The following is a 22,812-nucleotide window of genomic DNA, read 5'->3' as shown; positions in this document are numbered from 1 at the left end:
AGTACTACCATATATATGAATCTATTTTACCTTTTTACATTAGGTTCATAATTCTTACACCTGGGCGAGTTTAGGGTTTAGGCAGCAATGCTGGATGAATGGACGTCGTCTTCGCCCGCTCAATCGGGGCTCAACGAGGTGAGATTGAGCTGAATCGTCGATCGCTGATCCAATTCCTCAGGATTTCCAGGCGATTTCACTGTCGAGGCCAGAGAGCAAGATCTTCAGCTTGGATGTGCTGGAGCAAAACGCCGCCAAAGGTCACGGGCTTGTCACCTCAGTAGCCGCTGGAAACAATGTCCTGCTCGTCGGTACTAGCAGCGGCTGGATTGTTCGTCACGATTTTGGAGGCGGGGATAACTTAGGTGAGTCTCCAAAAAAATCAAGAAAAATTCACGCTCGCTTTCTTTGTTTCTTCTGAAAACTGTGAGCTTTTTTCCCGTGATCCGATAGAGTTGGAGTTGAGCCGCGGAGCCGATCAATACGTTTGTAAGGTTTTCCTGGATCCCAGTGGAAGGCACTGTCTAGCAAATCTCCGGAGCAGCAGTGTTGCCGAGACCTTTTACATCCACGCGAAATGGAAGAAAGTTCGCGCTGTTTCTCGGCTCAAAGGCGTGCTCGTCAATGCTGTTTGCTGGAACAAGTCCCAGCTAAGCGACTGTAAGTAGTGAAGATTTTCCGCTGCCTGCTTGTGCTGCTAAGGAAGTCAATTTCATGACAATGCAGATTCATCGGGAGAGATTGTGCTTGCAACCGCAAGTGGACAGATCTATGAAATGCTCGTAGAGGAGAAGGACAAGAAGGAGAAATACGTGAAAGTTTTGTTTGAACTTACGGAGCTCAAGGAGGCGTTTACGGGCTTGCAGGTATGTTTTGCGGCATTGTTTCTTCTTTGGCTGACGAAACTTGACTCTAGATCGAGAATATAAGCAGCAGCACTACTACGCGGTACTTCATCATGGCTGTGACTCCGACAAAGCTTTACGTCTTCGTTGGTACGGGCTCGCTAGAGGTATGTTCATTTTGTGTTGTTTGTGAGAACTTTATAACATTTTCATGCTGTGCTTGCAGAGCCTGTTTTCTTCGTATGCAGGCCGTGTTGTCAAGTTCACAGAACTTCCCGGCGAGTTTCAAAAGAGGTGGGTTTTATATACTCCTGTATCTGTTCCTAACTTTCATGCACAGTGAGATACACTTTTATGGAAAACGCTACGCGGAGTCGTTCGCATGGCTGGCTGGACCAGGTATATATCACGGTGAGCTTCATATCACCACCCAAGTAAGGTGCTAAATTTTTATGCTCTGACTGTTCATAAGAGACTGATCTCTGACCATCTCGAGCAGCGAGGACAGTATCGTGGGAAGCAAATGGCTTCTGGAGTACTCCAAGATCAATGAGGATGGCAGTAGCACACGACCTGAGGCGCTTTCATTGACACAGCACCATTTTCTCCTTCTTTATGGAGGGAAACTGAAGGTAACTTGCTATTGAATCGTATCATATGGAGATCTTGAGATGTTTTGACGGTCCCAGGTAGTGAATCGGACCAGTCAGAAGCTTGTAGAAGAGGATTCTGTGTTCGATATGACCGCGCCAAACATGCTCGGACTCTGTGCAGACTATGCTGCTGGGGCGTATTACGCTTACAGTAACACATCTATTTTCGAGGTAAGAAAGTTTGAGGTTTTGTTTCTTAGTTCTCTTTGGTTCTAGATAACTGTACACGATGAGGACCGTGATATGTGGCGAGTCTACCTTGGTATGAAGGAGTATGCTGCCGCACTTGAGCATTGCCGGAACATCTTTCAGAAAGATGAAGTTTACAGGGCACAGGTATTATCTGCGTTTTTCTCCTTTGTAAATAAATTCACAGCTCAATGTGTAGGCAGATGGTGCTTTTGAGGCGAAGAAGTACATGATTGCAGCTTCCTTCTACGCAAAGGTGACCTTTCTTCATGAGCTCTTCCTATCTAATAGAGAACTTTCAGATTACTGGTGTCATAACGTTCGAAGAAATTGCGTTGAAGTTTTTGAAAATAAACGAACAGGTAAAGAACTCGCAAAACATTTATTTGAGCTCTGACGTGTATGTTACTATAGGATGCTTTGCGCACTTATCTCCTCCGGAAATTAGACAGCCTCGGAAGAGATGAACGATCACAAATTACAATGGTGGCGACATGGGTTGTGGAATTGTATCTGGATAAGGTAATTCAAGCATGCATGCAGATATAGAGTCTGTAATTTTTTTGTTTTCCGGATAACAGATGAATCAGCTATTGCTACACAACGACGAAACGCAGTCGCAGTATGCTGGAGTTGTAGAGGAGTTCAAGGCTTTTTTGAGTGATTCTAAGGATACCCTGGACGAGGCTACCACATTGAAGCTTCTTACAAGGCTTGTGTAGGTTGTAACTTTAAAGCTCTTAACTTGTGGTCCCTGTTTCAGCTATGGAAGAAATGAAGAACTTGTATTCTTCGCAAGTCTCAAAAATCGTTACGAGACTGTTGTGAACCATCACATTCAGGTTAATTTGTTCATTAAGTGTTATTAACTGAATTCTCGTACTGTTTACCAGCAACGAAACGCCAAGAAGGCACTGGCCGTGCTGAGAAGAGAGAACGTACCTCTTGAACTTCAGGTACTATGCTTTCTTTTTAGTTTTTCCTTGTGCTAAATCTGTGTCTGTTCCCGGCAGTATAAATTTGCACCAGCGTTGATAATGCTCGACGCTAATGAGACCGTTGAGTTTTGGATGTCGTGCGAAGGGCTCAATCCTCAAAACTTGATTCCTGCTTTGATGCGATATTCTAGTATTTCCCGGCCAAGGTATGTGCTATCCTTGTATGCCTTTTCTGATTCTCTTACTCGTGCAGGGAAGAGGCTCACCAGGCAATCAAGTACTTGGAGTTTTGTGTGCAGCGACTGAAAAACGAAGACACAACCATACACAATCTTCTAGTATCACTTCTTGTGAAACAGGTACCTAGTTTCTCTGCCTTTTCCTCAATTTTCTTTTTTATCATCACTTTAGGGAGACGAAAAAGAGCTTCTCAAATTCTTGCAAGTGAAATATGGTAGAGAACAGCCTGGGAAACCAGATGTTTTTTACGACCCGAACTACGCGTTGCGAGTGTGTCTGGACGAAAAGCAAACGGAGGCCTGTGTCTTTCTTTACAGTATGATGGGATTGCACGAAGAGGCAGTTTCTCTTTCTTTGAAGGTTCGTTTACGTTGTTGTTTTACTTGATGCCATCCTTTTGATTATAGGTTGATGTGGACCTGGCAAAGATGGAGGCCGATAAAGTTGAAGGGGACGAAGAGCTTCGAAAGAAACTATGGCTCTGCATTGCAAAGCACGTGATAAAGGAGGAGAAAGGAACCAAGAGAGAAAACATCAAGAAGGCCGTGGCATTCGTGAATGAAACGCAAGGCCTGCTCAAAATCGAAGACATCCTTCCATTCTTTCCAGAATTCACCCTCATCAACGATTTTCAGGTCTGGCAATCTCTTTTTGTTTCTCAGTAACGACTTAATGACCTTTTGCATCACTTCAGGAAGCAATATACGCGTCTCTGCAAGAGTACAACGCTCGCATTGAAGAACTGAAACTAGAAATGAACGACGACACTCTCAATGCCGAGAAACTGAGAAAAGACATCAATGATCTTTCCCAACGATCCGCAGTTACAACGCCAGACGAAGAATGCGCTGTAAGTTTGTCTTCCTTGTTGATAAACTCTGTTAGTCGAGCTGTGATGGCCTGACCAGGATTGCCGGAGAAAGATACTCGCTTATGACCCCCTCCATGGTCCGGCAAGTCTCTTCTACGTGTTCCCTTGCGAGCATTGTTTCCACACGGAATGCTTGATCAACTACATGTTGAAAACTGGCGAGAAGGCTGAGGTATGCTCCTGTTTTTTTCGTTGTTGAAAATGCTTCAACTTTGGAATGGCAGAGAGATCGGATACTGGAGCTGAAGAAACGAATGTCAGTGCTTGCAGTGGAAAAGCCTCCACACTCGAAAAAAGACTATCTTGCGGAGGAGGAGGAGTCGGGAATCCATCCCTTGGACCAGGTGAGAGTCGAGACACTTCTCCTTAAGTTCTTCTAAGAAATGCGTTGTTTTCGTGAAAGGCTAATGCAGAGATTGCCGAGATCGTGGCTAACGAATGCCCCCACTGTGGCGAGAGAAGTGTTCGTGATTTGTGGAAGCCTTTCGTGCCCCCTCGTGAAGCCGAATATGCCGCGTCATGGGAGATCGTAAAAGTCTAAAACATTCGTTGATGGCAAGTGATCTACGAAGTTGGCGCCACAATAAACTTCAAACAAAGTCACAGTGAGATCATCCCCTTGGTGGCGGAGGTGATGGCGATCGGGCTGCGAACAGTGTGCGAGCTCGCGATCCAGGTGATTGATCCAAAAGACCACATCGATACGGGCAGCGAGTTCTTCGCGGTCGCAGTGATCGTGTAGGAGAGCTTCTGGCCGGTGGAGCTAAACTCGAGACTGGAGGGCTCGACCACGATGCTGATCGAGGAGGGCGCCGTGATCTCCGCAGTGTAGACACTCTTTGGAGCTCCAACGTTGGTGACGATTCGCTCAGTCGATTGAGGAGAGGTGGTGGTCAGTCCCATGAATCCGATGGAAGGATAGTTGAGGAAAGGTGTGGTGGCGTTGCTCTTTGGCGGCTTGCAACTTGTGTTTGGATCGCCTGATATGAGTCTCACTTGTGTTGTGTTGTATCCACTCTCGCAGAGATATGAGATGTAGTCTTGTGGAGTTATGTCGTAAACGAGGCCTGGATCCAGAGCTTTTTGGGGATTGATTTCTCCGGCGCCGGTATCAAAGGGCCCCGAGGTTGATTTGTTGAAGTCGGAGATGGGGGAATTGGTGTTGTCAAGAATCGTTGCTGCAAGCAGTAGTGAAGTTTCGAGTCTTTCTCTTGTGATTTTGATAAAAGAGTTACTCACCTGTGGTCATGAGCGCGGATCTTATAGCAGCGGGACTCCAGTCCGGGTGGACGGCTTTCAGTAGAGCTGCAGCACCCGAGACGTGAGGGCACGACATGGAAGTTCCGGATTCGATGTTGTAGCTCGAGAAGTAGGAAATGTTGTTTAGCACGAAGATCGGAGAGTTGTCAGGCCATGCAGCCAAGATGTTTAGTCCTGGAGCAGTAACATCAGGCTGCCAGTACATATACGTATCAGCAAAAAGAGGTTTTTGAGCTTCAAATGATCACCTTGACTATGTCTGGTGACACCGCGTTTGGTCCTCGGGAGGAGAAGCTTGCAACAACAGGTGCCGGGGTCACATTCGACAAGGTTGTGCTTTTCAGGATCGTTGCTGTGGGATTTCTGCAATTCCCCAAGTTTTAGCTGTTTGTTTCAATGAGAAAGAAACAAGTCTGGCTTACTTTGTGGAGCTTATGTAGGACTCTATTTGTTTTCCCACGCTTTCGTGCACGAGCGTTGTTGGAATAGTGAAAGCGAAGAGAAGCTCTGCGTAAAAATCCCCACTTAATATCACACCGGTTGCGTTTGCGACTGCTGCTACACTGAATCCAACGTCGGGATCAAGAATGCAGTAGACGATGTTGCCTTTGACCTTCGTGGCGTCCACGTAGCCCGCCACGCAGCGGCTGCAGGATGATAACTTCGAAAAACGTTTTTCTCCTGGAAAACTTCCACCACGAACCTGGCATAGAACTTGGAAGATCCGTTCGTAGCTATATTTCCAGCGGAGACCAAACTGTAAGAGCTCTTGGGATCGAAGATATTGAGTCCAGTACCCTGTTTTGAGAATGTTACCACGTCAAGAAAGTAGATCACAAGATATATCTTACCGGGAGGGTGACATTGTTGCCAAGAAGAATAGCGGATTCAATCTTTCTGTCGATGGAGCTTGCACCAACGGTGAGTATCCAGGGAGCAGCATTCGCGACAGATTTTGGATCGGGACCAGAGTTTCCTGCCGAGCACGACACGACAACGCCCTTGGCCACGGCATGAAAAGCTGCAATCGCGATTCCATCCAAGTCATACTGCTTAGGACGTCCTCCCAGTGACACGGACAGAACGTCGACTCCGTCATACACAGCGTCGTCGAAAGCAGCCATGATGGAATTCTCGGACCAAAAGCCACCATTCCAGCATGCCTTGTACATTGCGACTCTGGCTTTCGAGTATCCACCTCTGGCCGTCCCTTCGGCAAGTCCGAACAGGCTTGCTCCCGAAACGCTCACTCCCGTGGCTGTGGACGAGGTGTGGGTTCCATGACCAGTTCCGTCTCTGGAGTTGTTAAATTCCTGGACTATTGGACTGCCTGTCGACATTCCCAGCAGGGAGCGCGAGTTTGATGCGCTTGATGAAGATGAAAGCGGATAAGCACGGCCACCGACGATTTTCCTGGGTGACGAGAGCATGATTAGAAAGCTTAGAGGAAAAAAGAAAAATTTCTGTGAAAAACTTTCGTACTTAGTGCAAGTGAAGAGCTCGGAGGTGTTTGTGATGCCGGTGTTGTTGCACAGGCCCTTCCAGCGAGAAGGCACTGGTCCGAGTCCAGTGTCGTCGAAGCTCTTGGATTCGGGCCATAGTCCTGTTTTGGAGAATCAAGTATACTCACATAAAGTCGAGTATGGAAACTTGTACCTGTGTCTACGACACCGACGATCACGTCGTATGATCCGGCAAGCTCGCTAAATCCCATCTCATTCTGTTGCGGAGCAACCCCGAGAAAATCCCATGATCGCGTGGTGTGAAGCTGGATCGTTTTGCTGGGAAAGACACTGACTACGTTCGGCATCCCTGGCCAGGAAATCTATTAGAGAAAAAATAAAAAAGAAAGAAGAAAGAAGTAAAGGATCATGACGTACTTGAGATGATCTCCGCATGTTCCTTTGTCAATCTGGCGGAGAAGCCATTGAAGCTGTGCTTGTAGCTGTAAATGATAGAAGCTGTTGCCTTCTCCTCGCTGCTCGAAAGTTATCATATTGTCTAAAAGCATTAGCCACTAGAGAAAAAACCCCCGGTTACCTTCCGAGAACGCTGGTAAGGATGTCATTGTGAGAAGCAGTCAGTACGCGCGACTCGGTTTCTCCTTTCCCTCCCATGTAAACAATGTAGTCCTGTGAAAGTTATTAGTTGCCAGGGTGCGAGAAAAGAAAAAAATACCACAGGAGAACTTACTTTCTCTTGGCCATCTAAACTTTCCACAGTTTTGAGGAGCAACAGCACAAACACTGCAGTGAGCTTCAACATGATCCGGAACTGGAATCCCTCGCAAGAGGCGATCGGAGGTTTTAAACCGAGCGAGCTTGGCGGTTTGCTTACAAGGTAGACGAGCCATGCAGAACTTTGAGCCTACTCGCTGGCCTCTACTCACAAAACCGAGCAACAGTGCCACTGTGCGGGGCGGCAGCGGACTCGTCGACCTGAAACCATCTTCTGTTTCTACGTTCCTGTCATCCTTGTCCATTTTCTTGGCCACGGTTTCATAGATCCCACTTTTTGTCTGCGCATCGTCGAGTGTTTGCCTGGCCGTAAGCATCACCTTGTTACCTTTTCCACTATCCCTGCTTGCCAGTACCTACTTCGCCAAGAGCAGTAACCAGGTAATGCCATGATCAGCTCTGGGAAATGTGGAAGCATGGAAGATGCGCGCGGTGTTTTCAATAATATGAAACATCGCGACGCTGCATCGTGGAATTCGATAATTCTGGGATATGCCGAGAGCTCAGCAGGCAATGGTTATGCTTTCCATGGTAAAAACAGAAAAAACTCATATAACTTACAGAAAGAATTTTAGCAGCCTAAGACGGCATCCAGTTGTTGTCGATATACAACTTGCTGGTCGTATAATGATCTAAAGATTTTGTATTTTGCATCGTGGTATTTCTGGACTGTATCATGTCGAGATGGCTCGACTACCTGTTATAAAACATTTTAGATCCAATATCCGCAAAACGAATTCCATATTACCAATCCAGGTGCGTTCAAGGCTTCCATTGCCTCCTTGACATTGTGAAATTTCTTCGCAGCAACAGCTCCAAGGATAGCTGCCCCCAGAAGAACAGATTCCTTTTCCCTTGGCAAAATCACCGAACATCCTGCACACCGAAACTCGTTACAACCATGCTAAAGTGATGTAAAGAAAACTAGCCTGTGATGTCTGCATGTTGTTGCAAGTAGACCTTGTTCTTAGAAAGACCTCCACATGCTAATAGTGTCTTGATCTGTCGCAATATAGAATGATAAGTAGGAATCCACAGGAATACGCAAAATTCAACCTGAAGGCCGTGAGAATTACAGTGCTCCACGATATGGCGCGTTCCATATGCTATGCCCTGTATAGCTGCAAGATAAAGCAGAGCCAGACTTCGTGGATCATCATCTAGGCTCAAGCCACTGATGACACCTCTTGCGTCAGGATTTGCCAACGGTGACCTGTAATAGTCGTTCATGAGACCACCAAAAGTAAATGCCGCCCAAACCTGTTCCCGTGAAAATCTGCAAGCAAGTGTAGATTTCTCGTCAAAGCACCTTGAAAAAGAACGTCAGGATGGGAGGCCAATGTATCAAGAATCTCATTCAATAACTCGTAGATAGAAGTCTCTGATAAAACGTATAGCTTATAAACATGATGAAAATGAAGAACGAAAATCAAATTACACTTACTTTGCAGTTTTGCACGTTCAAGGAGCACGGAAGATGCAGGATGACTGGATATAAGATGGTCGATGAGAGCACCAGTTGCGCTCTGGCCACCTTCGGTTAACCAGAATCCAGGAACCATAGCTGCAGTGCGTCCTTTAAAGTAGTAGAACATCACGTAAAAACAAGAGCCATACCTGACCAATACGGACCCCAGACACCAGGAATAAAAACCTTCTCGGGGGACACAGCCATATGACATGTTGACGTTCCACACACTAGGACCATCCTTTCTGTAATGCTTTCATCTTTGGAAGGAACACCCTCCATAACACCAACGCCGCCAGCATGAGCGTCGATTAGAGCAGTCCCCACCGGAGTGCCTTCCAGGAGTCCAAGTTCCTACAAGAAAAATAATAGCTAAGCCAAAGGCAGTCTTGCTGAAGAGTTTCTTGCCTTGGCCGCTAAAGCACTAAGACCGTTCCCAAGCGGATGGCCTGGGAATGCAACATATCTCCCTGGCAAAAAAAAAAAAAAAAAAAAACCATGAGGAAAACTGAAGTGCATTGAATTACTTGCTTACCGATTTTTGTATATTGTCCTTCCACCAGGTCGGAAAGACCAATTTCTTGCCAGAAAACGTCGTCCCATCCACAAGCTTCCATTGCAACAGTGTCACTATTCGATTGATGTTGAAGATGAGCATGCCCGAGGTATCCCCATTTGCAGACTGTAGTGCACAAGCTTCGAGTATCATCACCAGTAGCCCTGAAGGAAGCCGAAGTGGACGGCCAAAGTTCGTAAAAAGGAAGGAAAATCGAGAAAAAGTACCTGTATGTAAGCCAGTCACTGAGGTCCATCCACCTGAAAGCAACCGCCCACGACTCCGGAAGATTTTCCTTGACCCATAGAAGCTGCAAAACACATATCGATCAAGTTCTAGACAGCAAAATCGTTTTACTTTAGGAGGTTCCATTTCCGGCGAGAGACCACCACCAGCAAATTGTAGAACGGGTGACCCGGTTGCATTGATCCGCTTGGCTTGATCCACTGCTCGGTGATCCATCCAGACAATGACATTGCGTCTCGCATCACCCGATATCGAAACGGACACTGGATTGTCGTCCGCCCCTATAGCAACTACGAAACAAGCAAAGTAAAAACAACTAAAGTTCTTCATTCGTAGTAAGCTACTTACCAAGAGAACACGTTGCAGCAAATCCAATGCCGCAAACTTCCGAGCTCGAGACAGCAGCGTTCTCGCAAGCCGCCTTGACGGCGGCACAAACAGCATGCCAGATATCTGTGGACGATTGCTATACTCAAATTTTTTTCCCACACAGAAAGGAAAAGGAACAAAGGAAAACGATCCGGTTGAGAGAAAATCCCGAGGAATCCAAGGAAATACCTCCACGAAATCTCCATCCTTCCACATTTGCAATGGACTGCTCGCGGTCGCCAAGAGCCGGCCGGAGTGATTGAAAACACCTGGAAGGATTGATCGATTCGATCGATCAGTATGTTTCAAAGGATGGAGGATCGCGATTCGATCGAAAGACTCACCGGCGCGGGCGCTGCCTGTGCCGACATCGATGCCAAGGTAGACGCTCCTCGCGATCGACAATCCCCTTCCATATCCGCTGCTATTACTAGGGTCCATCGCGCATCTTCTATCATAGCATCTATTCTATCGAATTATAATCCAAGACGAGAGAGATCGCGACCGTTGAGAGCAAATGGCTGAGATCTCTTCACGTGAATGAGTATTTTAGGGCTTATGGATTCTCGGCTATGGCAAGCGCCACAGCTGCGCCTCCATCTGGAGCGCCTGGAGCACAGCCTGGAGCTTCTCAAAGCCGTGTAAGTGATCCTATTTTCTTTCCTTGAGAGCCCGGCGCCGATCGATCACAGGTCTCTGGAGCTGGAAGTAATCGCTGCAAGGCGAGCCGAGGATGAGCGCGTTCCTGGGCAGGGAGAGGCTCGTGCCCTCCTCTTTAGTGACGATCCGAGGAAGCAGTGCATCGATGGGATTCTTTGTAACGCGGTTCGGAAGAACAGCAATGAGATCGATGAGGCCGAGAATTTGGCGGCGAACGCAGCTCGGCATTTGCGGCGGGAGATCGAGGGGCTTCTTCTTCCGCTGCAAGGCGTGGTGGATGGAACTGCGGCGTGGGAGCAACTCACTGCCGTGGCGAAATTTCGGGAAAGGAGGATGAAATTGAAGAGTAACAGGAAGCGTCGCAAGATCAAGAGGCAGCACGAGGCCGAGAAGAGGAGAATGGTAAGTTCTTAGATTTCATTCTTTCTTTCTGGTTTCCTTTTTTCTCTTTTGTTCTATAGGTAGTTTTATGCTTCGTTGCTTACAATTCTTCGTTGTGTAGGCGGACAAACTTTTGGAGGAAGCCGATCGTCAAGCGGAGGAATGGAGAACTCGTGAGTTTGCGAGAGACATTGCTAAGAAGAAGGTGTGGTGGTTTCTAGTCCTTTCTTCCTTCGTTTCTTGTTTGACAGCAGGTTTGCTCAGATGGAAGAGATGAACGATGTTGCTCTAAAGAAAGCGAAGGAGGCGCGGTTGCGATTGGAGAAAGAGGTATGTCTGTTTTGTGTTACAGCCTTACACTGTTTCCCGTTTTTGTTTGCAGATGGAAATGGTGCTACTTGTTGAAAAACTCCAGGAGTTGCGTTCACTTCGCGTCCAGAAACTTAAGAAGCAAGGTTGGCTCCTTTTCACTCATCTCTGGTTTGACATGGCCGCTTTTGTGTGTCCCAGGCCATCTATTCCCAGAAGATGATGATGCATTCATGGAGGGCGTCCGTGCCGCAGTTGAAGCAGAAGAGCGACAGGCTGCCGGAGCTGCTGATGAAGCCTTGCCTGCAAATGCCGAAGCAAGGAATCCTTCCACGGACGATGAAAATACCATCAAGGAAGCACCTCCGCAGCCCAGTAACACGAAAACAAGTGAGGAACCGGATCAACGATTGCCGGCCGACCTCTACCGCTACTACTATGGTAGCAGAATCGACATGGGAACGCTGATAGAGGTTTGAGCACGCTTGCTATCTCGTACTTATAGCAAGCTTGCAGGTCCGAAGAGGCTGGGACACGTATATTGTACCTGTTGGGAGGTACTTTGCAATCGTCTTTTTGGAGTTTTTGACGCAAGTGTGGTGGCATTCCTTGCAGTCGAATTCCTGGTCACTGGGTTCAGCCTGTAGCTCCTTCAAGCGAGGCTTGGGCATCTTGCTTGATAAACAGAGAACTTACTCTAAAGCTGGATTCTCCACCATCCCAGATTTTTATATCAATGCCAAAAAATCGTGACTGTACAAGGATGAACTCCGGGTAAGCATCCTTTGATCTTACATGGATCTCGACATCCAGCCAGGAACAGCCAGTGACGACTTGATTCCCAGGCCCTGAAGAATAATCGCGTACAAAACATGGAGGAGGAACACAAACGATGCGCAGTTCACGATAAGCTGGACAATACGACGAAAGGTCAGCGTTCGATCTAAAACTGGGGAAAACTTTACCAGGGACGTGAACACAGCATAGATGGTCGGCATTGTAAGCGAGATGTTGATCCCCATTGCCGCCACCATGTACGAGAGGGAAGCATGGGTGTTTATGGTGATCTGCAAGAACATTTGGTCAAGGTAAGGCAGAGAAATGAATCTCTTTGTACCAGGTTGAGGATGTTTTCCTTGATCAGCCAGGAAGACAGAAACACAAAACCAATCGCTCCAAGAGCACGGACCTGAAACTCTAGAACAATGAAAACATCCAGCCAAACGCAGAGAGTTCCGTGCATACCAGTGTACAAGCAAGGATGGAGACGCCCCAGTTGATTCTCCATCTGAGCAACGGCAGCATATCAGAATGGAAATCTAGCGAGCGAGCGATTGTAGTACCTCCACAACGCACCCATCGCAACGCCGAGAAATCCGTGCATGAGCTAGACGAAGTTGTGAGATATCCAAATCTGTGAGGAAGTACTTACGACGTAAGAAAGAGCCTTGAGAGGTCCAGCAATGACAAGAAGAAGCAACGCTGTGGTCACCTATGGAACAAAGAAAAAAGAATGGCTTTCGAGCTATATAGCAAAGATGAAAAACGTTGGTACCATTGTTTTGCGACCAGCGGCAGCGCCCCATCTCATCGCGGAAATGACAATAGGAAGTGGAAAGAAGCATCCAAAGTAAGACTGTGGAGTGGAAGAGACGAAGGATTGAGAAGAGAGAACGAGGAGAGAAGCTTACCTCGAACCGAAATAAGTTGCTTAGGAAATACGCCAAACCCGCGGTCGATGCAAGCATCGCGCACTCGACCAGCCTGAGCGTCTTTTGCATCTCGATCTCGCTGACAGCACCGGCGGCACCATCGAAAGAGATGAAATCCACAGACTGCTGCACCGAAAAGGCTCCAATCGCCTCTTTCCTTGCCCACAATGTTGGAAGCCGAGTCTTGCTCCCTGTGAAAGAAGTAATCACAGTGCTTGTCAGCTCGGGCACGAATCGTCGGCGCTGGAAATGCGTCGATTGAGGAGGAACTGCATTGGCGACGCTCGCGGGAATGGCGAGCCACAACGCTCGCATCGAAGAGGAAAATTATACCCTAAACGAGAGCAAAAATTATAGAACATCTCGCGCCAGACAGGGGTCGAACCTGTGACTTTCTGCTTAGGAAACAGACGCTCTATCCACTGAGCTACAGGCGCATATCAGAAAGTGTTCCACATGTCCGCTTTTCTAGCTCTTTCAAATGATTAGCTTTAGGTTTTAAATTTATTCAAAGCATTTGTTTTTGTGGATTTAGCAGAATTCGCCTGCTGACCAGACTTCAACAGCTGGAGCACCATACCTATACACACCAACCTTGCATTTGGGTCCAAGAGCAACAAATGATAAAGCAGTGCATATAGAAGAAGGTATGCAAAAAGTAAAACTTGACCAAAATGATGATCCAAGTGATCCATAAACTACCAGATTTCCATCTTCTTGCATGAGTGCCCAGCAATCAAACCCAAGCCCATGAGTTTTAGAGCTCCAAAGTGATTTGCTAGTAGTATATATATAGATGATCAGATTGCAAGTGTAATCCATGAACAATACAATTACTCCAATTTCTGGATCCCTTCCTAAATGAATTTGATCCCCAGGCCCAAGCCTTGAAAAAGGGTTGCTCCTTGTACCACTAATAAGTATTGTTGAGAAAGGGTTGCAGAAATTAGGTGATATGCTTCCTTCTATACTAAAATTGACTGATTGAAGATCAATCCTACTTGGAGTTTCATTAGTGTCAGTGACAGTTCTTCTATAATTGTGAATTACATAAGAGACTCCAAACACCCCAATATCAGTGACAATTAGCACAAGGCCAAAGGCAGGACGAAATAGAAGAATCTCACTAGCAATTCGGTCCATAGTATCTGCAAGTGTTGTGTGGATTATCAAGTTAGAAACTTCTCTAGTTCCAAGAACAATCCCACATTGTGGAGTGAAGGCACTGAAAAAGTAGAAAGCAAGATCAAACAATATTCTTTCAACAGGGACTTCTGCAGAAAAGGTAGACCCTTCCTGTGTATTGGCATGTTCTCGAAGAGGAATTCCAAGCATCAAAATCAATGACAGGTGCTGACCAATTTGTTGTGCTTGATTTGCACTAAGTGCTGACAGATCACCACGCAAGTGAACATAATGATATATGATGGATTGAGATGGAAAATAAAAACATATACTCAAGAAAAAGAAACTTATAATACCCTGTAGCTTCATCATCTTTAAGAAATTCACTTATTGGATATGTATAATGTGATATAATTATATCTTATATGTTGCATGTGTATGATATATCTGCCCAACCTACAAATTAAAATAAGTTCTTATCCGCAAGAAGTTCCAAAAGGTATCCTTACATGTGTACCTTTCTAGTTGTGTTGATTGCTATTAGAAATAGTATAGTTCCCTATATAGAATCCTTTCGTATTTAATATTTAATTTTGTTGTAATGCAAACTACTTCTGCTATTATTTAATATATTAAATAAATTTTCATGGGTAATTGAGATGGAATAAAAAACATATACTCAAGAAAAGAAAATCCGCTACTTCATTAATCTTTAGGTAAATCCTATAATTATAATAAATTCCATCAACTAAAGAATTTAAAAGTGACTAGATAAATGTATTTTATTAGTTGTTTTACTTAATTCACACTAAGTCCTTCTCCATCCACGCCCATGCTCACCAACACTACCACTAGGTCAAAGTTCAAAAGCCCGACCACTAAATTCTATTGGCTTTTGGAAATTCCTCACTACATGACCATATCTTTTATATCATCACCCACCATATAAGTATACCCTTTTTAAGTTATATTAACATTTCTTGGCCAAATTGGCTCTCTTTAAATTTAACCCCCACACTCTCCCTATTATACTTTTGAAACCCTTTATAACCCCCCCTCCTGAGGGATGATGGCTTTGGGCTTTCACCCCATAACCTATATTAGTGTTTGGATTTAGATTTGAGCTTAGTCTCAGTTTTAGTCTTGGTTTCAGTCTCAATTTTGATCTCAGTCTTGGTCTTAATTTTGCGCTTGGTCTCAAGCTCCATCTTAGCTCCACTTTGGACTCCATCTCAGACTCCATCTTAGATCCATTTTAGACTTCATCTTAGACACCATCTTGGATCTGTCTTGAACTCTATCTCAAATCCATCTCAGGCTCCATCTTAGACTCTTTCTCGAATTCCATTTCGGACTCCATCTTATACTCTTTTTAGACTCTATCTTTGACTCCATCTCGGATTCCTTCTCAAATTCAATCTTGAACTTCATCTTAAATTCCATCTTAGACTCTTTCTTGGACTCCATCTCTAACTCCATCTCAGACTCCTTCTCAAATTCAATCTCCATCTCAGACTCCATTTTGGACTCCATTTTGAACTTCATATTGAACTTAATCTCAACACTTCTACATGTCATGATATTTGCCATATATTAGTCTTTCTTGTGTCCCTTTCTAAAGACTCATTCATCAATCATTATGGTGAAATAGCTAAGCAACCCTCTCCCCAATCAAGCATCACTAATGATGATTTGACCCTTATTGCTACCACCACCGGTATGGGTGGAGTAGAAGGATGTCAACCTAGGCCTAACAATCTGTATATAGGCAAGATTGGGCATTTGGATCATTGGCCTTCCCACTTGCCTCTCCCCTAGATGAGCACACCCCCAAGGAAAGTGTGTTTGGTCAGATCTAATAGACAATTCTTGTATTCATATGCCCTACCCCATATAGACCCTATCCTTGGCTGCAATGGCCTTTGTCTTACCCCACTTATTGGGGTAGACCACTTGGCAGAGCAGTCCACTTGATGGTGTTGACCCACACATGATTGAATAGGGTAGTGTGGGCAGCCATTGCACCACCAGCTGCAATGGGTTGGTTGGTGAAAAGGATTGAGGTTGGCAAGGGTGAGTGGGGTGATTGCCCTATGAAATTAATATATAACAAGAAGAAGAAGAAGCATATCATCAGCAAAGCAATCATTGTAATATCATCCTAGTGACATTGATGGTAATATAATTAATGTGGGCCATGCCCCTAAAGATGAGTGCACTACTGTTTGTTGTGGACCAGTGTAGATTGATTGGAATATGTGTTATGGACATTTTTCTAGGCATGGGGTATGCAATTATTTCATTGATCATTGGCTCGGGATCATCATCAAACACTGAAGATAGTGGTCTTCACAAGCCTATCTTGATGCTTCTTCCAACTACACCAAAATAAATCAATTTGAAGACAAATATAATCCACCCTTCTATTGCCATATGAACCAAAGCTACTCAGGCACTATTGACTCTAATGATAATATCCCCCATTGCCCCAAAGGACCATTGTATGAATCAATTCAATGACCAAACCTTAGAGGCTGCAGTAGGTGCACAAATAATGGATTTACACATACATATTGACACTTTCTTTATTTACCTATTGGGGATCCCACCAGAGCAACACCCAAATCCTCTAGGCTAACAGGTTCTACCTGGTATATTGGGTAGTGTATCTAGTGGGGCTTTCTAGGCACCCGGTGGGGTGTAGTGGGGAAGGGGTGGCAAAGGGTGGGGGATGAAAGGGGTCATAGGAATGGCTTCCCTTGGGTAGTATTAGATGAAATATATTATATATAATCATTTGAACATTATCTAATAAATTGGATACTTTGGATATCAAGGCAATGGTAATTCATGTATACCTAAGGTGGATGGTCCACCTCTTCTAGCTGTGGATTAGGACATTGACAACAAGAAGCAAAAGCCTATATATTAATTGAAGCTAAGGGAGCAATAGCATCTATAGAAGTTGTAGACCATTTCACAAATCAAATAGTGATTGGATTGCCAAGCAAACTTTATATTGCTTTATAGTATAATGTTTTAATATGAAATAATATACCTATGTGGCATAGTGTAGAATATAAACAGTATAATTAAGATTGAATTTGGTCCCATTCATGACCATCAATTAAACATTAATATAAAATGCCCCAGTCATTACAGCTAAATTCTTTTGTGTCTAAGAACGGGCTGTTGTCCACTGGGGAAGTTTTTCAAGGGGGGGGGAACTTTTAACCTTATTCCATATACCCTACCAATGACATTACTCTAGGATTGGGAGGAATTTGGTTTGCCTCCAAACTTTTTTTTACAATGGGTGGAACAAACTAATAAAATGGTGCCACAAATAAAATAGCAATTATTATTTATAAAAGACAAAATGAATTTAGTTGAATTGATATATTTCTTAAGGGGGGATAATATGTAACCTTAAAATTTTAGATGGGGGTGGAAGGTGGATGTATAAAACCCTGCAAGACAATTCTTCAAAGGGGGAACTTTGAATTCGTTCTTTAGAGGAACTTTTAACCCTTTGTTCCATGCATCTCTCAAGTGATATGGCACTGTGGAAAGGGGCGAAATTAGTTCCCCTTTGTCCAAGAAAACAACTAAAATTAAATGGCATTCATTACCTTGGCAAAATTTATATTAATGATATGGCTTTTTTAAGGGGAAATTTGTGGAACTTTACAATTAGTTATGGTCAATGGACCACCACTAAAGGTCACAACTGCAACCTTTGGACACAGGTCTCCCTTCACACGCTCCCTTCAACTTCTTCTAAAGATGCTTTCTAAAGCTAGCCAAACATTCCTCCTCCACTTTCTGCCTCAATCATGGCTTTGGCTTGTCAATGGATCCTCCACAAGTTTTCTTTTGTTGTCATCACACGCAGGAAAGGGCCAAAACCAAGGTGCAATTCCAAAGGATACATTGAGAGCCTGCTTGGATACTCGTTAGAAGCAAGTCACGTCCAACACACTCCCATGGAAACGAACTTTTCTCTTAAAGGGACGCCAGTCAAACAAAAACTATATTATTAGTCAAACTGGAGGAAAGAACTTGTTGAGATTGAAAGCAGCTTGTAAAACTCCTCGTTCCTCTTGTCAGCTCCAAAGGTCCGGAAGTTCTTCCACCAATTCACTCCTCTATCCTTCTTTGTCACCTTAAGCTTGAGTATATTGTCGAGGACGACGCCAACGATCAGCGCAATCACTGGCCCGGACGAGAGAGTCACGTTCAATATATCGTTAAACTGCGTGATCAGACTCGGAGTTTAGTACCCGAGTAGTGATTCGCAAGACTTACCCAGTGTGATTTTGGGCCGTGTCCAGCCGAGATTGTAAACTCTCGAATGTATTCCGGCCATGAACACGGAGAAGCCGAGAATGATCAAGTTGCGAGGCAAGCTGAGGTTTGTGAACTGGAGATACGAGACACCACTCGCAGCTAGGATAGAGAGATCAAACGTTACGTTCAGACGTTACGTTCGAGAAAGAAAACTCACCCAAGACTCCGAAGAGCACGCAGTAGATGCCAGCCACCATTGCCGCGGGGATCAATGCAAAGATACCACCGAACTGATCCCGAGTTTTCCAAACCTGAGAAGTTCCTACCGAACAAGCTGAAAAAGATCATAAAGAAAGCTGCGACTTGGATGGTTCGTCGACTTCCAACTCGAGTGATACCAACAAGCCCCGGATTCTCACTGCAAAAAGATCCCACCTTTACAAACGAGAAAAAAGAACTTACACAGAGATAGTCGGATCAGCTGCCATCCCAAAGATATCATTTATAAAAATTTCAACACCCTGTGAATCGAAAGAGTGATGGATCTTATGCAAAGTTTAAGAAAAGCTGTGTCTACAAACCTGCCAGCCAATGCCACGGCTCAGGATGTACGAGGGAGGTGGCGTAGCACCAGCAAGCCGTGCAATCCCATAAAACGATCCAGTCGACTTGGAAAGAAAAGAAAATAGCCGAGTGATCCCTCTCGAGTGGATTTCAAAAAAAACAATAGAGCTTACTTCGACTATGACACAATGGCACCGGCAAGAATCCCAAACGCATGGCTCGCGTTGAAAGTTGGAGCTCCCCATTCCAGTGGGTATGGAACACGAATCCTACAAACAAGGAGAGAGTTTTAATCTTGTGACAGTTTCATGTTCATACCATGCGCTTGTAAGCGCCAGTGAGCGTAGGCCCAGGTGAGAGCCACGGCGATGACAATTGCAAAGCGCTCTAAGAATGGCATCTTCTTGCTCGCCTTGAGCGTCTTGAGATACTGAAAATGCAAGAAACAATCACACAAACTACTCGAGAGAAAATTACTCTGCGTTAAATACCTGAGAGATCAGGAGTATGAGCAGAATCTGCGGGATCCCAATTTGGACGCACTTTCCAAACATAAATCCTCTCTCTACAAGTGTACCTCTCTACTTGTATGGCTTAGAAACAGTAATTTTATTACTCTAGCATTATTTGACATATTCAATCTTGGTAAAAAATATTAATAATTAGAAATGCTGATTGATAACCTAAAAAAAATCAAAATTAAAAACAGTAGGAAGTTTTCAAGTCACTGGGCATGGGCAAGAGTGGCCAGCTTTTGCTCTTTGAGTTTCTAAATCCAGAACTTGTCAACCATACCAGTGTAAGGATCATAGAAACAAATCTAGAGCCACGGATCTACTTGTTGATGGTCAAGATCAAATTTGAGAATTTGTCTTTGCAGCTCTCCACCATATTTGCTAGGTGCGTCAAGTTCTTGACACTCATGCAGCTGAATGCTAGTACTTTGTGAGCCCGTGTAAGTTTTCAGCCAAAGAGCAAGCTTTTACATATGCGTTGACAATGTCCTTGTTCACATCTACCCTATAAAGTTTTCTTTAAAATCTCATATTTAATTATACATATGGTAGAGGAAAGTCCAGATTTGCAGAAGGTAGTCGGGATGGCACTGAATTAGAAATGTGTTCATATAAGAAGGATTGAGCTGACTGTTCCAACTACACAATATCTTCCATATTCAGACATCCTCTTGAGCTTCAATGGTTGGCTATTGCGAACAATAATATTGGTAAGTGGTTCTTGGTTTTCAAAGGTGGTTTTTTAATCACAGTCTTGATTGTCTCAATACCATATCATCTCGGGGAACACACAAGTTTTGGAAGCCTGGAAGCAAAGACCACCTTTGCAACCTCGAAGTCCCCGGATTCTGGCTGTTACACGTGGCGATCCCCACAGCTTCCTCCTTCCCAACGTTGAGCTGGAAGTGGACGACACGAGGAAATATGACCCGACACGAACATGTTCCCGGCCTGGATCACCCCTCTGGACAAAAAGGATCTCCGTACGCATATGAGTTCTCGTCTGATCCTGGAGCACAGGCCAGGAGGCTGGAGGAGAAGAATGGCCAAGCAGCAGCTCACTGAGAAAGGTCTTTCCCTAGTCTAGAATTTTCAATGAGAATTTTTTACTTACATGCTATGCTCATGCGTGCACAGGGAGTAACTGAGGAACAGCTGAATTACAGGACTCCTGTTGCTTTGTGGAAACTTTGGAGTTTGGCCAGAGGTCTTAAGGTTTGCTCTAAGTTCCCTGGACAGTAGATGGATTATATGAGCTTTCGACATAAAATATAGGAACTATACCTTGTGGATAACCCAGGCATATCGTCCCAAACATTCTGCAGAGAACTTAGTTGCTTTCTTTTGTTTTTTTTTCTTTGAATAAAAATTCCTTCCTTCTGTTTAGTAGTTTTACTAAACCTGTGCCCTTCTTATTCAATAATAGTGATCTTCACAGACCCAGCCACTTGGACTTTTGACGAGTCCAAAGCATTTCTTCATCATCAAGATTCGGTCCTCGCCATATCGTTGAGGTGAATTCTTTTTCACATACTCAAACAACTCCATAATGTCATCTTTTGATGCTGGTTGCAACCTGTTATTGAGATCACCTTCAAAGCAGGAGTAGATTGTAGCTTTCAAGCCATTTGCACCAAGCTCAATCAAGGTGCTGACCAGCTCCCCTCCCACAGGCAATGCCACTTTACCGAGCTTTGCAAGGGTGAAACATATTGTGATGCCTGGGACAAAGACGTTGCTATACTTTTTGAACCATTGATTTGGGATAGTGATTGGTACTCCTGGGTACTTCTTCAAATCAACTGGGTGACAGCCGCTTGGATGCTCACATAAGTAGCTAATATTTGCTCGTTTCCCAATCAGTGGTGAATATTTTAGTAACAGATTTGACTCCATTGTAAGGTGTGGGAGTTTCGGACACTCCAGCTTAATGGATTCCAACAGTGATGAGCAGCTCTTGATCAATGTGTTTTCTGTGTCCTTCAGGCCCTTTTGAAGCTTTTGTAAAGATTCTTTGATATCTGTTATGGAGACCTTGCAGTCCTCCATATATATCTGAATCCCCTGCATTTGATGCTTGTGTAATTGGTAGCAAAACTTGGCAAGGTTGCTCATGTCATCACTTTCAAACTTTGGGATCTCGACCTGCACAAGCTGTTGCTGCTGGCTTTGATACAATGGCACTATGTGCTGGTTGTATTCCGTGACAACCTCTTCAACAGCACGCTTACGTGGCTGAATAATCTCGTTGACTTCACTTGGCATCAAGAGTTCCAAGACACTTGTGGAGTCACCAAAACCCCAGGTAAAGTGATAATCAAAGCCCTCCCTAGCTACCATCTGTTTAACCTCTTGCAGTGCCCAAGAGCTCTTGCTGTTTTCATCGCATGACCCCTGTTGTCCCGATGCTTTTCTAAATTGTCTTACCTTCACTGGATTCAGAACATGCTCTTCAAGCTTGATGAAAGGACAGGCCCTGTTAGTTTCCTTGACTACACAATCCCGTATCTCCTTCATGAACTGCTCCCCTTTGAGTCCCCTCTTTTCCTCGTTGGGCACCATCAACATAATATCCACCCATTGCCGATCTGTCCAATGCTTATAATCCCCACCAATAGTCACCAGAACTTGAATGAGATCCTCTTGGAAGGAAACCCAACCAACACCAATCTTACTTCCATGACCCCATCTGTCACACATCTCCTTCACCTTGGCTTGAATAACTGCAAAAACTCCTGCTTTCAACCAACAAACACACAGACATCAATGTTTAATCTCAATCCCAGCAGTGAAGAGCATAATTACCTGATGGGAGAAGAACGAAGCCCTTGATAGTGTCGTCTGCTTGCAATCTCCGACCCCAACAATCATATGTTTGCTCGCTTTCAATCCATCCAGTGAACTCATCACGCAATAATGCAGGCACAATGAGGTGTTCTGGCAGATTTCGTGGCTCTGACCACCTTATGTCCCAGCTCCTCATACCATCAGGAATCAAAACCCCCATCTCACAGAGCAGCTTGAGCAGGAAATAGATGTTGCCCTCTGCAGTCTCTCCAAGTGTTCTGAGAGCTTCTACTGCTTCCTCAGTAGACAACTTGGGTTCCCCCCACTTCATCGTATTGTTTCTCTCTTGCTTAGGAATGAAAATTCCTAACACAGTATGGAGAAACCATGGCATGTCTAGAACTGCATTGTTGACAATCAATGCAGCTTCCTTGTCGTTTGGATCCGTGTTTTGATATGTGTCATCTGCCCCAAAGTAGACAGCTTCTCCCATGTCATGTAGGCAGATGAATGTGTATTGTGCAGCAAATGCCTCATCTTCTTTCTCCCCCTGGAACCAAGCCTTGGACATCTCATGTAGGTCGACCACCCTCTGCT

At 44.7% G+C, this 22,812-nt stretch overlaps 6 protein-coding genes, 1 non-coding gene and 1 pseudogene across 12 annotated transcripts; 2 read left to right on the top strand and 6 right to left on the bottom strand.

Annotated features, from left to right (window-relative positions):
* The first annotated feature begins 32 nt into the window (after positions 1 to 32).
* LOC9634207 (vacuolar protein sorting-associated protein 18 homolog) lies at positions 33 to 4,797 on the top strand. The gene is made up of 24 exons (XM_024686909.1): positions 33 to 138; positions 182 to 365; positions 454 to 660; positions 727 to 866; positions 917 to 1,012; positions 1,072 to 1,139; positions 1,186 to 1,284; positions 1,345 to 1,477; positions 1,535 to 1,669; positions 1,715 to 1,834; positions 1,887 to 1,943; positions 1,990 to 2,049; positions 2,102 to 2,209; positions 2,269 to 2,399; positions 2,451 to 2,529; positions 2,581 to 2,643; positions 2,701 to 2,831; positions 2,879 to 2,984; positions 3,037 to 3,225; positions 3,273 to 3,500; positions 3,560 to 3,715; positions 3,774 to 3,908; positions 3,961 to 4,080; positions 4,140 to 4,797. The coding sequence occupies exons 1-24, from the start codon at positions 88 to 90 to the stop codon at positions 4,275 to 4,277; spliced, it is 2,934 nt and encodes a 977-aa protein (XP_024542677.1). The 5' UTR covers positions 33 to 87; the 3' UTR covers positions 4,278 to 4,797.
* LOC9634206 (CO(2)-response secreted protease) lies at positions 4,269 to 7,603 on the bottom strand. The gene is made up of 11 exons (XM_024686910.1): positions 7,190 to 7,603; positions 7,037 to 7,128; positions 6,877 to 6,974; positions 6,653 to 6,808; positions 6,479 to 6,599; positions 5,848 to 6,409; positions 5,700 to 5,794; positions 5,419 to 5,643; positions 5,245 to 5,359; positions 4,976 to 5,189; positions 4,269 to 4,914 (listed from the first exon to the last, which is right to left on the bottom strand). The coding sequence occupies exons 1-11, from the start codon at positions 7,259 to 7,261 to the stop codon at positions 4,337 to 4,339; spliced, it is 2,328 nt and encodes a 775-aa protein (XP_024542678.1). The 5' UTR covers positions 7,262 to 7,603; the 3' UTR covers positions 4,269 to 4,336.
* A 17-nt stretch (positions 7,604 to 7,620) lies between these two features.
* On the bottom strand, positions 7,621 to 10,319 carry LOC9634598 (FGGY carbohydrate kinase domain-containing protein). 2 transcript variants are annotated; one of them, XM_024686912.1, is made up of 15 exons: positions 10,217 to 10,319; positions 10,062 to 10,141; positions 9,852 to 9,969; positions 9,615 to 9,793; positions 9,485 to 9,567; positions 9,237 to 9,421; positions 9,110 to 9,171; positions 8,851 to 9,055; positions 8,678 to 8,797; positions 8,494 to 8,614; positions 8,290 to 8,446; positions 8,163 to 8,235; positions 7,982 to 8,109; positions 7,795 to 7,930; positions 7,621 to 7,718 (listed from the first exon to the last, which is right to left on the bottom strand). In XM_024686912.1, the coding sequence occupies exons 1-14, from the start codon at positions 10,311 to 10,313 to the stop codon at positions 7,805 to 7,807; spliced, it is 1,734 nt and encodes a 577-aa protein (XP_024542680.1). In that variant the 5' UTR covers positions 10,314 to 10,319; the 3' UTR covers positions 7,621 to 7,718; positions 7,795 to 7,804. The 2 variants fall into 2 exon arrangements, with proteins under 2 accessions (XP_024542680.1, XP_024542679.1); XM_024686911.1 differs by having other exon boundaries at positions 7,717 to 7,930.
* A 109-nt stretch (positions 10,320 to 10,428) lies between these two features.
* On the top strand, positions 10,429 to 12,759 carry LOC9634205 (U11/U12 small nuclear ribonucleoprotein 59 kDa protein). 5 transcript variants are annotated; one of them, XM_024686978.1, is made up of 11 exons: positions 10,429 to 10,513; positions 10,565 to 10,934; positions 11,035 to 11,118; positions 11,178 to 11,243; positions 11,296 to 11,368; positions 11,424 to 11,695; positions 11,739 to 11,779; positions 11,838 to 11,996; positions 12,068 to 12,152; positions 12,210 to 12,310; positions 12,367 to 12,759. In XM_024686978.1, exons 1-9 carry the CDS (start codon positions 10,431 to 10,433, stop codon positions 12,072 to 12,074), a joined length of 1,155 nt encoding a protein of 384 aa, XP_024542746.1. In that variant the 5' UTR covers positions 10,429 to 10,430; the 3' UTR covers positions 12,075 to 12,152; positions 12,210 to 12,310; positions 12,367 to 12,759. The 5 variants fall into 5 exon arrangements, with proteins under 5 accessions (XP_024542746.1, XP_024542745.1, XP_024542744.1 ...); XM_024686977.1 differs by having other exon boundaries at positions 12,068 to 12,310; XM_024686976.1 differs by having other exon boundaries at positions 11,739 to 11,996; positions 12,068 to 12,310.
* On the bottom strand, positions 11,931 to 13,294 carry LOC9634204. Its single transcript, XM_002981816.3, has 8 exons — positions 12,914 to 13,294; positions 12,778 to 12,858; positions 12,655 to 12,714; positions 12,566 to 12,609; positions 12,468 to 12,510; positions 12,340 to 12,411; positions 12,188 to 12,289; positions 11,931 to 12,133 (listed from the first exon to the last, which is right to left on the bottom strand). Exons 1-8 carry the CDS (start codon positions 13,247 to 13,249, stop codon positions 12,014 to 12,016), a joined length of 858 nt encoding a protein of 285 aa, XP_002981862.2. The 5' UTR covers positions 13,250 to 13,294; the 3' UTR covers positions 11,931 to 12,013.
* Positions 13,295 to 13,298: 4 nt separating this feature from the next.
* TRNAR-CCU lies at positions 13,299 to 13,371 on the bottom strand. Its single transcript has one exon. It is a non-coding gene; the product is annotated as a tRNA-Arg (tRNA).
* Positions 13,372 to 18,102: 4,731 nt separating this feature from the next.
* On the bottom strand, positions 18,103 to 19,467 carry LOC9634202 (annotated as a pseudogene).
* Positions 19,468 to 20,517: 1,050 nt separating this feature from the next.
* Positions 20,518 to 22,812, bottom strand: LOC9634597. Its single transcript, XM_024687011.1, has 3 exons — positions 22,234 to 22,812; positions 20,713 to 22,163; positions 20,518 to 20,659 (listed from the first exon to the last, which is right to left on the bottom strand). Exons 1-2 carry the CDS (start codon positions 22,784 to 22,786, stop codon positions 20,845 to 20,847), a joined length of 1,872 nt encoding a protein of 623 aa, XP_024542779.1. The 5' UTR covers positions 22,787 to 22,812; the 3' UTR covers positions 20,518 to 20,659; positions 20,713 to 20,844.

Source organism: Selaginella moellendorffii, unplaced genomic scaffold (genome assembly GCF_000143415.4).
Source record: "Selaginella moellendorffii unplaced genomic scaffold, v1.0 SELMOscaffold_51, whole genome shotgun sequence".
In the NCBI taxonomy this organism is placed as follows: domain Eukaryota; kingdom Viridiplantae; phylum Streptophyta; class Lycopodiopsida; order Selaginellales; family Selaginellaceae; genus Selaginella; species Selaginella moellendorffii.
Note: the sequence above shows the minus strand (reverse complement) of the source record. Positions and strands in the feature narration are given on the sequence as shown.

Coding starts and splice junctions, on each gene's coding strand:
- LOC9634207 (XM_024686909.1), top strand. CDS start 88: ATGCTGGATGAATGGACGTCGTCTTCGCCCGCTCAATCGGGGCTCAAC. Junction 867..916: donor AGGCGTTTACGGGCTTGCAG/GTATGTTTTGCG, acceptor ACTTGACTCTAG/ATCGAGAATATAAGCAGCAG. Junction 1,835..1,886: donor ATGAAGTTTACAGGGCACAG/GTATTATCTGCG, acceptor CTCAATGTGTAG/GCAGATGGTGCTTTTGAGGC.
- LOC9634206 (XM_024686910.1), bottom strand. CDS start 7,261: ATGTTGAAGCTCACTGCAGTGTTTGTGCTGTTGCTCCTCAAAACTGTG. Junction 6,600..6,652: donor CGTCGGTGTCGTAGACACAG/GTACAAGTTTCC, acceptor TCTCCAAAACAG/GACTATGGCCCGAATCCAAG. Junction 5,644..5,699: donor TCTTCCAAGTTCTATGCCAG/GTTCGTGGTGGA, acceptor ATCATCCTGCAG/CCGCTGCGTGGCGGGCTACG.
- LOC9634598 (XM_024686912.1), bottom strand. CDS start 10,313: ATGGACCCTAGTAATAGCAGCGGATATGGAAGGGGATTGTCGATCGCG. Junction 9,568..9,614: donor CGGAAATGGAACCTCCTAAA/GTAAAACGATTT, acceptor TGTGTTTTGCAG/CTTCTATGGGTCAAGGAAAA. Junction 8,798..8,850: donor CTGGGGTCCGTATTGGTCAG/GTATGGCTCTTG, acceptor GACGCACTGCAG/CTATGGTTCCTGGATTCTGG.
- LOC9634205 (XM_024686976.1), top strand. CDS start 10,431: ATGGATTCTCGGCTATGGCAAGCGCCACAGCTGCGCCTCCATCTGGAG. Junction 11,244..11,295: donor GGTTGCGATTGGAGAAAGAG/GTATGTCTGTTT, acceptor TTTTGTTTGCAG/ATGGAAATGGTGCTACTTGT. Junction 11,369..11,423: donor CCAGAAACTTAAGAAGCAAG/GTTGGCTCCTTT, acceptor TGTGTGTCCCAG/GCCATCTATTCCCAGAAGAT.
- LOC9634204 (XM_002981816.3), bottom strand. CDS start 13,249: ATGCGAGCGTTGTGGCTCGCCATTCCCGCGAGCGTCGCCAATGCAGTT. Junction 12,715..12,777: donor CCGCTGGTCGCAAAACAATG/GTACCAACGTTT, acceptor TTTGTTCCATAG/GTGACCACAGCGTTGCTTCT. Junction 12,290..12,339: donor AGGAAAACATCCTCAACCTG/GTACAAAGAGAT, acceptor ATGTTCTTGCAG/ATCACCATAAACACCCATGC.
- LOC9634597 (XM_024687011.1), bottom strand. CDS start 22,786: ATGTCCAAGGCTTGGTTCCAGGGGGAGAAAGAAGATGAGGCATTTGCT. Junction 22,164..22,233: donor CTTCGTTCTTCTCCCATCAG/GTAATTATGCTC, acceptor GGTTGAAAGCAG/GAGTTTTTGCAGTTATTCAA.